At 61.9% G+C, this 13,705-nt stretch overlaps 2 protein-coding genes across 3 annotated transcripts in view; both read left to right on the top strand.

Moving 5' to 3' along the window:
* HDGFL2 (HDGF like 2) overlaps window positions 1-13,705 on the top strand; it is a 79,141-nt gene that overhangs the window by 54,932 nt on the left and 10,504 nt on the right. The gene's annotated exons all lie outside the window — the stretch shown is intronic.
* On the top strand, window positions 1,373-12,982 carry TNFAIP8L1 (TNF alpha induced protein 8 like 1). Of its 2 annotated transcripts, none has more exons than XM_068174127.1 (2): window positions 1,373-1,397; window positions 11,576-12,982. In XM_068174127.1, exon 2 carries the CDS (start codon window positions 11,578-11,580, stop codon window positions 12,136-12,138), a length of 561 nt encoding a protein of 186 aa, XP_068030228.1. In that variant the 5' UTR covers window positions 1,373-1,397; window positions 11,576-11,577; the 3' UTR covers window positions 12,139-12,982. The 2 variants fall into 2 exon arrangements, with proteins under 2 accessions (XP_068030228.1, XP_068030227.1); XM_068174126.1 differs by lacking the exon at window positions 1,373-1,397 and adding an exon at window positions 7,522-7,661.

Below are 13,705 nucleotides of genomic sequence, written 5' to 3'. Positions count from 1 at the left end.
CTCCCGGAGGGTACCGTCCCCACGGGCAGGGATGCACCGTGCAGGGCTGGTCCCCCGCACCCTCCACGGCAAGGGCTGAGGACACGTGTGGCACTAGTGACATGCATGTCACCTCCCCCCGCGCGGCTCAGATGGCACAGAGGCACGCCACAGATGGGTGCCCACCCACCAGCCACAGGTCCTGCTGTGCCAGGGCGAATCCTGGGGTGCCACCCACCAGTTCTGGGGTGAAACCTTGCAGGATTTGGATCGCCAGTGTGCACAGTGGTGAAACCACCACCCGAGCCCCCGGGGGGTGGCATCCATCCCTTCCCAGCGGCAGCGGGATGCCCTGGGCCAGCGTGGGTGTTCTGGCACGGCGGGTACCCAGCATGGTGGCACTGTCACCATATCCGGCTGTGTCAGCACAAACCACCAGCTCCCAGCCCGGCTGAGGATTAACCAGCCAGCTCTGCTGCTAATTAATAATCCACTTGATTAAGAATTGTCAGTCAATATGTCACCAGCACAAGGACAGGCTCAGCGACCATGAGCTGGGGACATCTCTCCATGGGGCCGCCACCCTGCCCCTGCTCTTGCTCCTGTTCCTCTTCCTCCACATCCAGCAGACCCAGCCCAGCCTGCTCGGGCCCCTCTCTCTGCCCCCTATTAATTGCCACCTGATGATGTCACTGATCATCCTGATGATGTCATCAGCATCCTGTCTGTCCCCTCGCCCATCCGTGCTGCCATCACCCAACAGGCTGGGGGTCCGTTTGTCCCACAAGCTGACACAAGGACCCCTTCTGATGATGTCACTTGTCACTCAGGCTCCTGGTGGTGTCACAGCCTCCCACACCCACCCCAGATTCCCACTCAACAGCTTGGATGGAATTTGGCCACGAGGGATCCTGAAGCCTTGGGGTGCATCAGGACACCCTCAAAATGTGGGGGAAAGCCAGATCCATCCCTGGTGTTAAGGGCATCGTCCCCACTGTCCCCAGCAGGTGACACCAGGGATGTCACATCCAGCGGGGCTGGGAACAGCAGGTTTGGGGGGGGGGGCTCTCCTTCCCTCCATCCTGAACCCCCCTAGCTCTGAGCAGAGCACAGGGGGGCAGGCGGGGGGCACGGTGTCCCCCAGGGCAGTTTTATCAGATGGAGAGTGAAGCAGGGAGCAGTAAGAGGAGCAATTAGCTAATTGCAGCGGTGGGCGCCTGCCCCGGCCCCCCCGTGCGGCCGAGCGGGCTCGGAGCGCCGCAGCCGCAGCACTTTGTGCTTAACCTACATTTGCTTTTGTCCCGGCCGGCGCAGCCCGAGCGCGCCCGGGGCTCTGCGCTGGGCTCGGCTCAGATGTCAGGGTCCCTCCCAGCAGCCCCCGGCCCCAAATGAAGCAGCCAGGGCTCAGCTGAGCCTGGGTAAGTGGGTCACACTCAGGCGGGCCACACAGCAGTGTCCCCAAGACAGGGATGGAGGTTCGTGTCCTCCCAGGGAGGGAAATCACAGAAACCTCTTCCCTAGGGTGCATCTCTCCTCTGGAGCATCCTCCTCCATCCCTTCCCGGGAGGACGGCAGCGCTCGCAGCCTCTGGAGGAGCGGCACCGCCTGACAGCTTCGATCGAGCTTTAATTAACTAACGAGGCTCGGCGCTCCCCGCTCTGTGAATAAACACACGGAGAGAGAAGGGGCCCGATGCAGCGGTGACACCAGGCCAGATGTGCAGCGGGGAGGGTGGGAGTGGCAGGGGACTGCTCTGCTCAGGAATGTGGCGCTGGGGACCCACGAGACCCCTTTGCCCCGAGGGAGGACCAGCAGCACAGCTCGGATACAAGCCCGGGACTCCGGAGTCACAGCCTGTCCCCACGGCTCGAGGACAGTCCCACGGTCGCTTTGGGTACTGCCAGCACCCCTAACTGACACCTCCATCGTCCCTTTCCTTCCATCCAACTCCAGCTATAAATCCTGGAGCGTCACCAGGATAACTGGTCAGGAGAGCGTGCCCTGCCGGAGCTGGTGCCTGCCAGGATGGATTTTTTTTTTTTTTTTTTTTTTTAACTGGGATGAATTTTTCCGCCTCGGCTGCCAGCGGGGTGGCTCGGCCCCGGGGAAGGGGCCGAGGGAGCGCAGCCGGCGCCGGTGACGCGGCAAGAAGGGGCCATTGTGGCCAGGCACAGCTGTGCGGCGCAGGCAGGGAGCAGTGGGAATGCAAAGTGCTGGAGAGGGAAGGGCTTGCGGGATCCAGCACCCCGCGACGGGGGTTCCCCCACCCCGCACGTGCCCCGGTGACAATAGAGGCTTTATGGGGAGTGCCACCATCCCCTGTCCCAGGAGCTGCCGGGGTCTAGCATGTGCCATCATGGGGACAGGTGGATGTTGGGGACACCCTGTCCCCATCCTGCCCCTCTGCACAGGCACCGGCTCAGCCAAACGAGCTGTTGGATCCTCTTGGAGCCGGGATGCGCCAGCAGCAGCCTGCTCTGGGGGCTGATGGACCCGGGCCCTGAGGTGTCCTGGCACAGTGACACCGGGGCCAAGGGGAGGACAGAGAGCGGCTCCGTGCCCTCCCCAGCAGCCCTCCGGGCCCGGCGGGCAGCGGATTCTGTTTCGCTCGCTGAGCTCTCCTGAATTATTCAAGCCCTGCATCCCTGGGGATGCTCCCCCCTGCCCGCAGCGGAGCCCCCGCTCCCGGCCGGAGGGGAGCAGCCGGGACTGGAGTTCCCGGAGCTGTGGTGGGTGTCCGGGTGGGATGTGCAGCGGCAGAGGGAGGGGGATGAGCCGTGCCGCCTTCCCCGAGGACGGGCGACGCTCGGCGGGCAGGAGAGCAGCGGCTGCAAAGCCCCATTTCATTTTCCTGAAAGGAGAGGAGGGACGGGGGGGAGAGGCTGCTCGGAGCTGGCCCAGGCCCTGCTGCCTCTCTATTTTATTCCCTGTTTTCATGCGGAGCCAGCTCCCGTCCCCGCTGATCCGCAGTGGCTGCTCCATCCAGCCGGCAGCGCCCTCCGGGCAGTGACATGGATTTGTGGGGGCTCCCCCCGTGTGACCCCAGCAAAGCATCCCCCAGCCGCTGCTCCAGGGCTGGAGTGAAGTGCAGAGCTCTGCAAGACGTGGGGACATTCCTGAGATTCTTCCCGAGCTGGGAATTGTGGGATCTGCGTGTTGGGCACACCGGAGTGCACAGGGGGGTGCTCCCCACACGCCCACCCCATCCCATCACCCTCCAAAACACCTTCAGCGACAGCCTGAGCGAGGTGAAAAACTGCGGGGGTGTCCCAGCGATGGGAATGTGGGATGGGACAGCGGTGGGGCTGCAGGACAGGCCAGCAATGGGGACACGGGATGGGGCAGGAATGGGACACGGGATGGGGCAGGAATGGGACACGGGATGGGGCAGGAATGGGACACGGGATGGAGCAGGAATGGGGACATGGGATAGGGCAGCAATGGGGACAAGGGATGGGGCAGCAATGGGACATGGGATGGAGCAGGAATGGGGACATGGGATGGGGCAGGAATGGGACATGGGATGGGGCAGCAATGGGACATGGGATGGAGCAGGAATGGGACACGGGATGGGGCAGCAATGGGGACATGGGATGGAGCAGGAATGGGGACAAGGGATGGAGCAGGAATGGGACATGGGATAGGGCAGCAATGGGACATGGAATGGGGCAGCAATGGGGACATGGGATGGGGCAGCAATGGGACACGGGATGGGGCAGGAATGGGACATGGGATGGAGCAGCAATGGGGACATGGGATGGGGCAGCAATGGGTACATGGGATGGAGCAGTAATGGGACACGGGATGGAGCAAGAATGGGGACAAGGGATGGAGCAGGAATGGGGACATGGGATGGGGCAGGAATGGGGACATGGGATGGGGCAGCAATGGGTACATGGGATGGGGCAGGAATGGGACATGGGATGGAGCAGGAAGGGTACATGGGATGGAGCAGCAATGGGGACATGGGATGGAGCAGGAAGGGTACATGGGATGGAGCAGCAATGGGGACATGGGATAGGGCAGCAATGGGACATGGGATGGGGCAGGAATGGGACATGGGATGGAGCAGGAAGGGTACATGGGATAGGGAAATGGTGCCGACACAGGACGGGGCAGCAATGGGGACGTGGGGCAGGACAGGGGTGGGAATGCAGAACAGGGCAGTGATGGGGACACAGGACCAGGCTCCTGGTAGCCACCGGGACCGGACGAGCCCGGAGGGTGACTTATGCAGGGCAGGTTGGTGCCACAACTGTTCGGAAGTGCGGCAACAGCTGCTCCGGCTGCTCCGGCACGACCTGGGACCAGCGGAAATCCTCGGGGATATTGGGAGTGGCGGCGATGCCCCGGAGGTGCCAGGCACTGCCGTGGGGCGGAGGGCATCAGGGCCGGGGGGGTTGGCGAGGATTTGGGGTTCGCTTCCCAGACGCTGCATGAGACCAAGGCTCAAGTCAAGGCTCCTGTTAATCCAGACTTTAATCCGCTCTAAATCCCACCTTTATTCTGTTTAATGCCGCCTCTGGGAATTAGGATCCCGTGCCGCGGCTCCTACCCACTGAGCTGGGAGGAGGAAGAGGAAGGAGGCTCTGACACTCCCGATGCTGGGGAGCTCAGAATCTCTGGGGTGTCGGGGGGTCCCCAGCACCGGGATGAAGTGACAGCCACGACCCCCGGGCCTAAACATTCCGGCGCACGCTGCTCTCGGCCGGCAGCACGGCAGCCCCCACGCCTTCCCCTCTTCCCACGGGTGTCACATCCCCTCGTGGGGCCGATGTGTGCAGAGGAAGGGGAGCTTTGCAGGACCCCGCGGCGCTGCCCACGCTCAGCCCAGTCCAGCAGCGCCCTCCTCAGCTCCGGATCATCAGCGCCGCGGCGCCCGCCCGGCGTCCCACGCGTGATCCTCTCACCCAGCGTGCCCCCGCCGCCCACCGATGTCCCCGTCACCCACCCGTGTCCCCGTCACCCCCGTGCAGGATGGGGGGGGTCCCGTTCCCGCCCCACGCGCGCTACCGGGACCGGCCCACGCGCGCGGGACCCACGGGGACGCGCCCGCCCCGGCCCCGCCCACGCCCCGTCCGCGCGCTTCTATTGGCTGCTTCGTAGCAAGCCCCGCGCCGCCATTGGCTGGCGCCGCCCGAAGGACACGCCCCCGGCCCCGCCCCCGCCTCTCCCGGCCCCGCGCGGGACTTGGCAGCGACCGCGGGCGGGAGGCCCCGACCCGCCGGGAACCGGCACCGGGAACCGGGCACTGAGAGCTGGAACCGGCACCGGGAACCCGACACTGAGAGCCGGGAACCGGCACCGCCAGCCGGACATTGAGAACCGGGAACCGACACCGGGAACCGGACACTGACAGCCGGGCACCGGGGACCGGGAACCAGACACTGGGCACCGGGTACCTGGAGCCAGACGCCGAGAATCAGACACCGGGAACCGGCACCAGGCACCGGACACCGGGAACCGGCATCGGGAATCGGGAAACAGATACTGGGAACCGGCACCGGGCACCGGACATCGGACACTGGACACCGGGAACCGGCAGCGGGAAAAGGGAACCAGACATCGGACACTGGGACGTCGTCACCGGGCATCGGCATAGGGGACCGGGCACTGGTAGCGCCTGCGGGAGCCCGCCGGGAAGGGAGAGGCGCCGGGGGAAGCGGGACCCTCCGCCTGGCCCCGCCCCGTCCAGCCCCGTCCCGCCCCGTCCCGTCCCGCCGGGGGCACCGGAGAAGCCCCGGTCCCGGAGAAGCCCCGGTCCCGGTCCTGGCGCCTCTCTCCCCGAGTCAGGCTGTAGGTAAGGGCCGGTTTCCCGGTACCTCCCGGTACCTCCCAGTTCCTCCCGGTTCCCCCGGTTCCTCCCATCTTCCCCGGTCCGTGTGGGCGGGGGCGCTCGGTACCGGCCTGTTTCGTTCTTGCGCTGCGGGGCGAAACCTCTCGCCCTCCATCCCGGGAATCATCCGTGTGTGTCCCCCCCCTCCCCCCGGTGTCACCGGGCACCGACGGCCGCGCCCAGCCCTCGGGAGCTCGGGGGGAAAGGAGGTTTTGGGGAGCTGCGGGGCGGGCAGGGCTCGGAGCTGCTCCCGGCAGCCCCTGGATGTGCCTCAGCTTTCCCAGGTGGATAAACCACGGGGAAAGGGCGATTTCCCCCCAGATTCAAGGGAAACGCGACGGGGCTGGAAAGAGCGCTGGGTCCGGTGGGTGCTGGATAACGGGAGCTGGGAGGAGGCACCGGAGCCACCCCCGTGGGGCTGTCACGGCCCCACGTGCCAAGGCAGGGCCGGGTGCCCCATGGCAGCACTTGGCTCCGAGCATCGCCTGTCCCTCCTCCCCCTCCGTGCTCCAGAGGATGAAATTCCTCGATTCCTGGAAAGACTAATCCCTTTGGAGATGCCGGATCCCTCCCGGGGCTAGAGCTGGGTGTAAAAGCTCCCAACTCTGACTAATCTTCCCTGGAGCAGGGAAGGATTTGGGCCGTTCTTTACTGACCCCGAGCCCAGCATTGGATCCGAATTGTCCCATGGAGTTTTCCTCCCTCCCAGAGCGACTTTGTCCTCCTGATCTCGGGGCAGGAAGCATGTGATGTGCCCTGGCCCCCACCGCAGCCGGACAGACGGACGGATGGTGGTTTGGCCTCAGTTTCCCCCCTCCCAGCCTCTGTTTTCTACTTCCCCATAAGTCTCCGTCTGCTCCAAACGGAGGAGAAAGGAAGTTGCTGCCAGAGAGAGCAGCTTGATGGCAGCTGGAGAAAGAAAAGGAGGAAATGGAAGGCGAGACAGATGCTCCAAAATAAACCCCCCTTCCTCCTCGCTGGAAAAGAACCCCTTCCTCCTCCTCTTCCTCTGCCTTTTCTCCATACAATCCCCCTTTCTTCCTCCTCTTCCTCCTCCCCACCATAAAATAACCGCCCTTCCTCCTCCTCCTCCTCCTCCTTCTCTCCTTAAAATAACCTCCATTCCTCCTCCTCCTCCTCCTCTCTAATTTGGCAGCTGCCTCCCCCCCGGGGCACAGTAATCCCAGGGAGAATTCCTTGATGCCACAGCAGCTCCTCAAATCAGCCCCCAGGATGAGCCCCTGCCCTGTGCGGGGGTGAGCACCCCTGCATGTGGATCCCAGGATCCCATTGCCACGGGAAGCACTGGATTCCCCAGCCGTGCCCGGGGTTGGCACCGCCAGAGCCCCCTCGGATGGGCCGCTCAGCTCCTTGCACAGACACGTTGGGGCTGCCAGGGCGGATCAGCATTCCCAGGCAAAACCCAAACCCGTCTCCTTCCCATGGCTGCAGCCGCAGCGAGGGCACCTGCGGGAAGGAGATTTTGGGACGGAGGAGGTCAGATCCCGGTGCCACAGGCGGAGGGGACGGTGATGGGGACATGCCAAGCGCTTGGCACCAGCGCTGGCACGAGCACCGGCAGCGGGCAGGGCAAGGTGGAAGCACCGGGTGCGGCGGTGCCGCGCAGCATTCCCGGTCCCCGCTCCAGCCGCGGATTCACTCCGGCCGTGCCAAGAAACGAGCTTTTCCTCGGGCGAGGTGTTTGCTCAGCGGCTTCCTCCTGGCCTCACCCCGCTCGGCACACACGCGCCCGGGCAGCGTCTCCGGCTGCTCTTTGCACCCATGGCAACCTGCGCGCGTCCTTCGTCCTTCCTCCCGCTCCTCTTCCTCGGCTCTCCCGGCGCTGGTAACGAGGGCCTGGGAGCTGCGGGGGTCACGGATGATGGGGGACAGGCTGGAGACGCTGCTGGGGCTCTCAGGTTACTGCCCGGTGCTCCTGTAATGCAGGAGGGTTTAATTAATTAATAGGGGTTGGAGCACGGGGGAAAGCGATGCCGGGGGATGGAGAGCAGAGCAGTGGGATCACATCCACCCACTTGGCATTTAGCCACGGATTTAAGGGGACTGGGAATGCTGGGGAGCAGAGCAGGGGTGCTTCCCAAAGCAGTGGGAGGGAGCAGCCTGTGGGATGGAGGGAAATCCAGGGAGATCACCACTATTCAATGTTTATCCTGTTGGGAAACGACGTTTCCATGCTGGAGGAAACTTGCAGCAAGACAATCCAAGTTACTATGGCCGCGGTGGGAAGGTGGAGGAGGGAGAGGAGGAGGAAGACGAGGCAGAGGTGTCTCTGCTCTGAGCTGGAGCTTTGTGGAGCCTCCCCCTCTGTGCTGCTCCATGAATTAATTAAGTGCTTTTCCTTTCCTGCATGAAATATTCACCCGCTGCCAAGGGAACTGGGGGGGCTCGGGGGATCAAGTCCGTGGAGCTGCTGGTGGGAGCCAGGTGAAAGAGACAGGCAGGGACAGGGATCTTTGGAGCAGGTAAAAATGATAATTGGGATGATATCACTGCTGGGTTGGATGGCACTCACTTGGCAGCTCTGCTGTGGTGCCACCAGCGCCAGGTGACCACAGGGTGACAGGGTCTTGTGCTCCCCCCTCAGACAGGAGCTTTCTGATGATGATTGATGATTGATGCTTGTGCCCTCAGTGGTGTGGGAGAGGTTTTTTTGGGAAATCAGGTCACAGCCGGCTGTTGAGTGAGGTGCAAGCCCAGTGGGGTGAATGCCAAACCAGAGATGGGCAGGGCACGTGTCTGTCCCCAGGGGACCACATCCATCCTGTGACAGGGCCACCCCTCTGTGTCCTCACCCAGGACACCTCAACCCTCACACCACCGCTCAGGGCTGCAAGACTCCCCCAAAAACCTCCAAAATGGGTGGAAACCCTCCAAGAAAGGGCTGTACCTGTCCCCAAAGCCACCGTTGGGACCACAGCCCTGCCGCACTCTTCCGGAGCAGGGAGGAACTCGGTGACAGCAGCACTCTGCTGCTCCATTTCGGAAGAAGAAGAAGCTGTTTTTTAGGGCGTTTTCATTAAAAAGAAGAAGGGGGTGGGGTGGGGAGCCCAAGCCCTGAGCCGGGCTGGAAACTTCAGCGACAGGAAGGAAGTGAAGTGGGTTATTTCAGGCTCCAGTTGGCTGCTCGGGGCAAGGCTCGACTCTTCCGTGCGCTGATAGCAGCCCCTCGTGAACAATGGGGTCGTGGGGCCCTTCCCGGCAGGAAAATGGCTCATTCCGGTGAAATCTCCTGCTGGTGCTGAGTCAGCAGGTCCTGGTGGGCCGAGTGCCGGGGGAACCATCCCGGTGCAGCGGGAGCCAGCAGGAGGTGAGCCTGGGTTTCCTTGGGTTTTGCAGGAAGCAGCCTATAAAACCATCCCTGGGCACTGGAGAGGGAGCTGGTTGCATTTTTGGGATCCCCATACCTGCCTATACCACTTTTGGGGTCCCTAGACACCCCCTCCCACCCCCCCCCCAATAATGCTTCGTGCCTCAGTTTCCCCCCATGAGCGATGCTGCTGGTCCCGGAGCAGGGGAGGGCTGTGAGCAGCCGGCTGTTATTGGGTGCAGGGAGCAGAGGGTTGATCCATTATTCCAGCTGGCATTTGGGAGCCGTGGGCAGCTCGCAGGACTTGGCACTTCCTATTTTTCATGTGTTCTGGAGGTGGAGTTTGCACTCGCTTTATGTCTGTGGTCACCCGAGGGAGAGCTCGGGTGTGGGAATTTCTATTTATCCAGGCACTGTTCCCAGAGCACCCCACAAGCCTGGGGAGGGAAATTCCAGGCTGTCAACACCACAGCAAAGCCCTGCTCCTTGCGGACAGGATGCCTGGCATGGGTGAATTGAGTTCCCTCACAGCCAGGGCAGAGGAGATGGAGCTGCCTCTGCCCATCCTGCCCATCCCTCCCTCCAGGCTCGGCTCAGGCAGCACCTCCTGGATGCAGCCATTGGAATTCCACGAGTCTGTCCCAGGAGCTGCTGTCACCAGGCTCTGCGCTGTCATTTTTGTCTCATTAAGTGTGAGAGCCTCAGCTCGAGGCTCAGGCTGACAAAAATCAATGTTTTCCCACCGTAGGAAACACTTCCAAACCTCCGTGTTTTTCCTGAGGGCTGTAAATTACCCTGCAGGCGATGTCTCTGTCACTGCTCCCGGAATTCTCATCCCCACGGAGCCTTGGCTGCCCTCAGGTTTGGGAGCTGATGGTTGGGAGATGCTCAGGGAGCCAGGGCTCAGCACCATCATCCTGGCATGACAGGCTGGGGAGCCTTGGCCACAGCAGGGGATCCCTGAGGAGCTGAGAGCCTGGTGTGTGCTCCAGAGTGGTAGGAGCAGGACTGGGGGTCCCCAGAGGGGTTTAGGACTTTCAGCTGGGCCAAGGGGGAATGGCAGAGCTGCCTGTGAGGGGACAGACTCGGTTCTGTGACAGAATCCCGGAGCTGTGGAATGGTTTGGGTTGGAAAAAGACCAAAAGCTCATCTCATCCCACCCCTGCCATGGCAGAGACACTTTCCACTACTCCAGGCTGCTCCAAGCCCCATCTAACCTGGCCTTGGACACTTCCAGGGATCCAGGGACAGCCACAGCTTTTCTGGGCACCCTGTACCAGGGCCTCAGCTCCCTCTCAGGGAAGAATTCCTTCCTAACATCAAATCTAAACCTGCTCCCTATCCATGAGCAATTTATCCTCATCCATCCTCACACCAGCAGCACCCTTCAGCTGAAATATCTCCGCTCCCCTCCCTGGGGATGTATTTATAGGCTGATCCCATCCCCTCCTGCTCTGCCAGGCTGTCCATGCCATGTGCAGGCTCTTGCATAAGCAGCTCCCAGCTCTGCCCATCCATCCCGGTTGTTTTCCTGCTGTTCTCCCCTCCCTGTGATTTGTAGCTCTGCGGTTTCCCAGGCCAAGATGCATCTCCAGGGTCGGCGGCGTTTTAATCGTTCGCAGCAGAGTTTAAAGCCGTGCTCTGCCCGAGGTGATGGATTTGGTCCCGCCGGGATGTGGGAGTTGGGCTGGAGGTGAGGTTCCTGTCTGGGTGAATTATTCACCGCTGTGCAGTGCCGGCTCCGGAGGAGGCTGGGGCAGCAGCAGAACAAGTCCGAGCTTGTGTGGGTGTTCCAGGGCGAGCAGTGCCAGGGAAAAGGGCTCCCACGCCGTTGCTGCGTGCTGCAAACCGGCTGTGCCGCTCCGGCCGCGGCCAGCACCGGGGTGGATGTGGCACATGGCATCGGGGGGTGACTCAGCTGCCACCTGGGCTGTCCCCAGTTCACCCTGCAGGAAATGAGTCAGGTTTTAAGGAAGGAAGAATGTTAAAATGATGGGGCAAGAGTCCTTCCTGCAGCGGGAGGAGGGAGGTGTTGGTCGCAGGAGGGACACCGGGATGGAGGATCACGGGCGGTGCTCAGGTAGGGACACCTCGCTCGCTGCAGCCTCTCCACAGAATTTGGGAAAAGGAAGGTGAGAACACCCTGTAACTGATCCCACCAAGCAAACCTGAGGGGTGGGCTCAGCTCTCACCTGCCCTGGCACCCAGGAGCTCCCTCAGTCTCGCCATTGCATGGAGATGCTCTTTCTCCTGCCAAAAATCTGCGTGGGGAGGTGAGGAATCACAGCACCATGGAATGGTTTGGGTGGGAAGGGATTTCAAAGCTCATCCAGCTCCACCCCCTGCTGTGGACTGGGACACTCCACCAGCCCAGGTGAGATGGGGATGGATGCAGAGCAGGGACTGATCCGTGTGTGCCTCTTCCCCCGCAGAGATGGACACCTTCAGCACCAAGAACTTGGCCCTGCAGGCCCAGAAGAAGCTCCTGAGCAAAATGGCCACCAAGACCATCGCCAACGCCTTCATCGACGACACCAGCAGCGAGATCCTGGATGAGCTGTACCGGGCCACCAAGGAGTACACCCACAACCGCAAAGAGGCTCAGAAGATCATCAAAAACCTCATCAAGATCGTGATGAAGCTGGGGGTTCTCTACCGCAACGGGCAGTTCAGCCCCGAGGAGCTGCTGCTCATGGAGCGCTTCCGCAAGAAGGTCCACACCTTGGCCATGACGGCCGTCAGCTTCCACCAGATAGACTTCACCTTCGACCGCAGGGTCATGTCCAGCGTCCTCACTGAGTGCCGGGACCTGCTGCACCAGGCGGTCAACGGGCACCTGACGGCCAAGTCCCACTCGCGCATCAACCACGTCTTCAACCACTTTGCGGACTACGAGTTCCTGTCGGCTCTGTACGGCCCGGCCGAGCCCTACCGCACCCACCTCAAGAGGATCTGCGAAGGGGTCAACAAGATGCTGGAGGAGGACAACATCTGAGGGTGGGCTCCTGGCAGCCGGACTCTGCCTCCCGCGAGGCCGAAGATGTGATGTCTGCTTTGATCGTCACGGGGCTCGCCATCCCCTCCTCCTCCCCTGCAGTGCTCACTTGTGTTCTCCTCGTTTCTCCAAGAGACTGAACCTCTTGACTTTGTCTCCCCCTTGCCCAGGGTCTGCAAACCCCTCCCTGCGCTGGGCTGAGCCCTCTCCAGGGGATCCTGGCATTTTGGGCCCCTGCTGTACAGTTTGATTTCCTTTGTCACCAAGTGCCTTTAGCTCAGAGTCCAAGGATCTGGACTCTTTGCCTTGAACTCTGTTGTATCCCTCTGTGGGGAAACTGAACCAAAGACTCGTGGTGTGAAGCACCTCTGAGGTGTCTCTGAGCAGGTGGGACGTTGTTGGGGTGAACAGTTCGGAGACCCCGTAACTGGAGGGTTGTGGAACTCTCTGGTTTCCTTCCAGCAGCTCCACAATGTGGTGGGAGAAAATCATGGTCCAGACTTGTGCTGCCTCAGGCAGGAAGGTGCTCCTGCCTGAGCTTAGGTGTCCTCAAAGACAAGTCCCTGAGACCAGGAGGATCCCTCCTCACCTGGGGGAGAGCTGGGAGGGAGCTGGGGGGAGCTGCTCCATCCCTGGATCCCTGGAACCACCCAACACCCCACTGCCCACCAGGCTCCTGTGGTGGTGCCACCTGGCAGCTCCAACGCTGTCCTTGGTGGTCATCCAAAGCTCCCCTGGGATTTCATCCCTTTTCCATGCCCTTGACTGAGTGATGTTCGTTTTTAGCAAACTCTGTAGCCCTGATGAGTTGTTTAAATAAACTCACCTGTGTGGCCTGGGAGCTCTGTGAGGTTGTTCTAGCAGTGGTGACAGTGACAGAATGAGCCCTGGGGACAGCTGGCTTTGGCCCCAGGTGGTGGCGGCTCTCTGTGACCTGAGGTTTGTGCCCTCTCTCCCCTGGCATTGCTGCTGGTTGTGCTGTCCCTGCTCAGTGGCCCAGCAGCTCCTGGATTTGCATGGACAAATGGGAATGGCTTCCCACTGCCAGAGGGCAGGGTTAGATGGGATACTGGGAAGGAATCCACCTGTGAGGGTGGGGAGGCCCTGGCACAGGGTGCCCCATGCCTGGAAGTGTCCAAATCCAGGCTGGACAGGGCTCGGAGCAATTTGGGACAGTGGAAGGCGTCCCTGCCCATGGCAAGGGTGGCACTGGATGAGCTTTAAGGCCTCTCCAAACCCCAACCATTCCATGATTTGGCGAGATCCTGCTTCCAGAAGACACCCACACGTGCTCCTCTGCACCCCCACATCCCCTGAGGGCCCAGGAGGGGCCCAAAAGCAGAGCCCTGGCAGCAGGGGAGCCCTGGCAGCAGGGGAGCCCTGGCAGCAGGGGAGCCCTGGCAGCAGGGAGCAGGGGTGGCTCCTGGAGCAGCAGGGATGCTCAGGTCGCTCCCAGCACGCTGAGCTCGGCTCTGAGCACTGGAAATTGCCCTTTTAGCACCCAAGACACCACACCATCTCCACTGGCCTTATCTCCATGACCTTCTGGTGCCTTCTGCTCCCTGGA

The sequence above is a fragment of the Anomalospiza imberbis genome, chromosome 27, assembly GCF_031753505.1.
Source record: "Anomalospiza imberbis isolate Cuckoo-Finch-1a 21T00152 chromosome 27, ASM3175350v1, whole genome shotgun sequence".
NCBI lineage: Eukaryota > Metazoa > Chordata > Aves > Passeriformes > Viduidae > Anomalospiza > Anomalospiza imberbis.
This window is presented reverse-complemented; position numbering and strand designations above follow the sequence as displayed.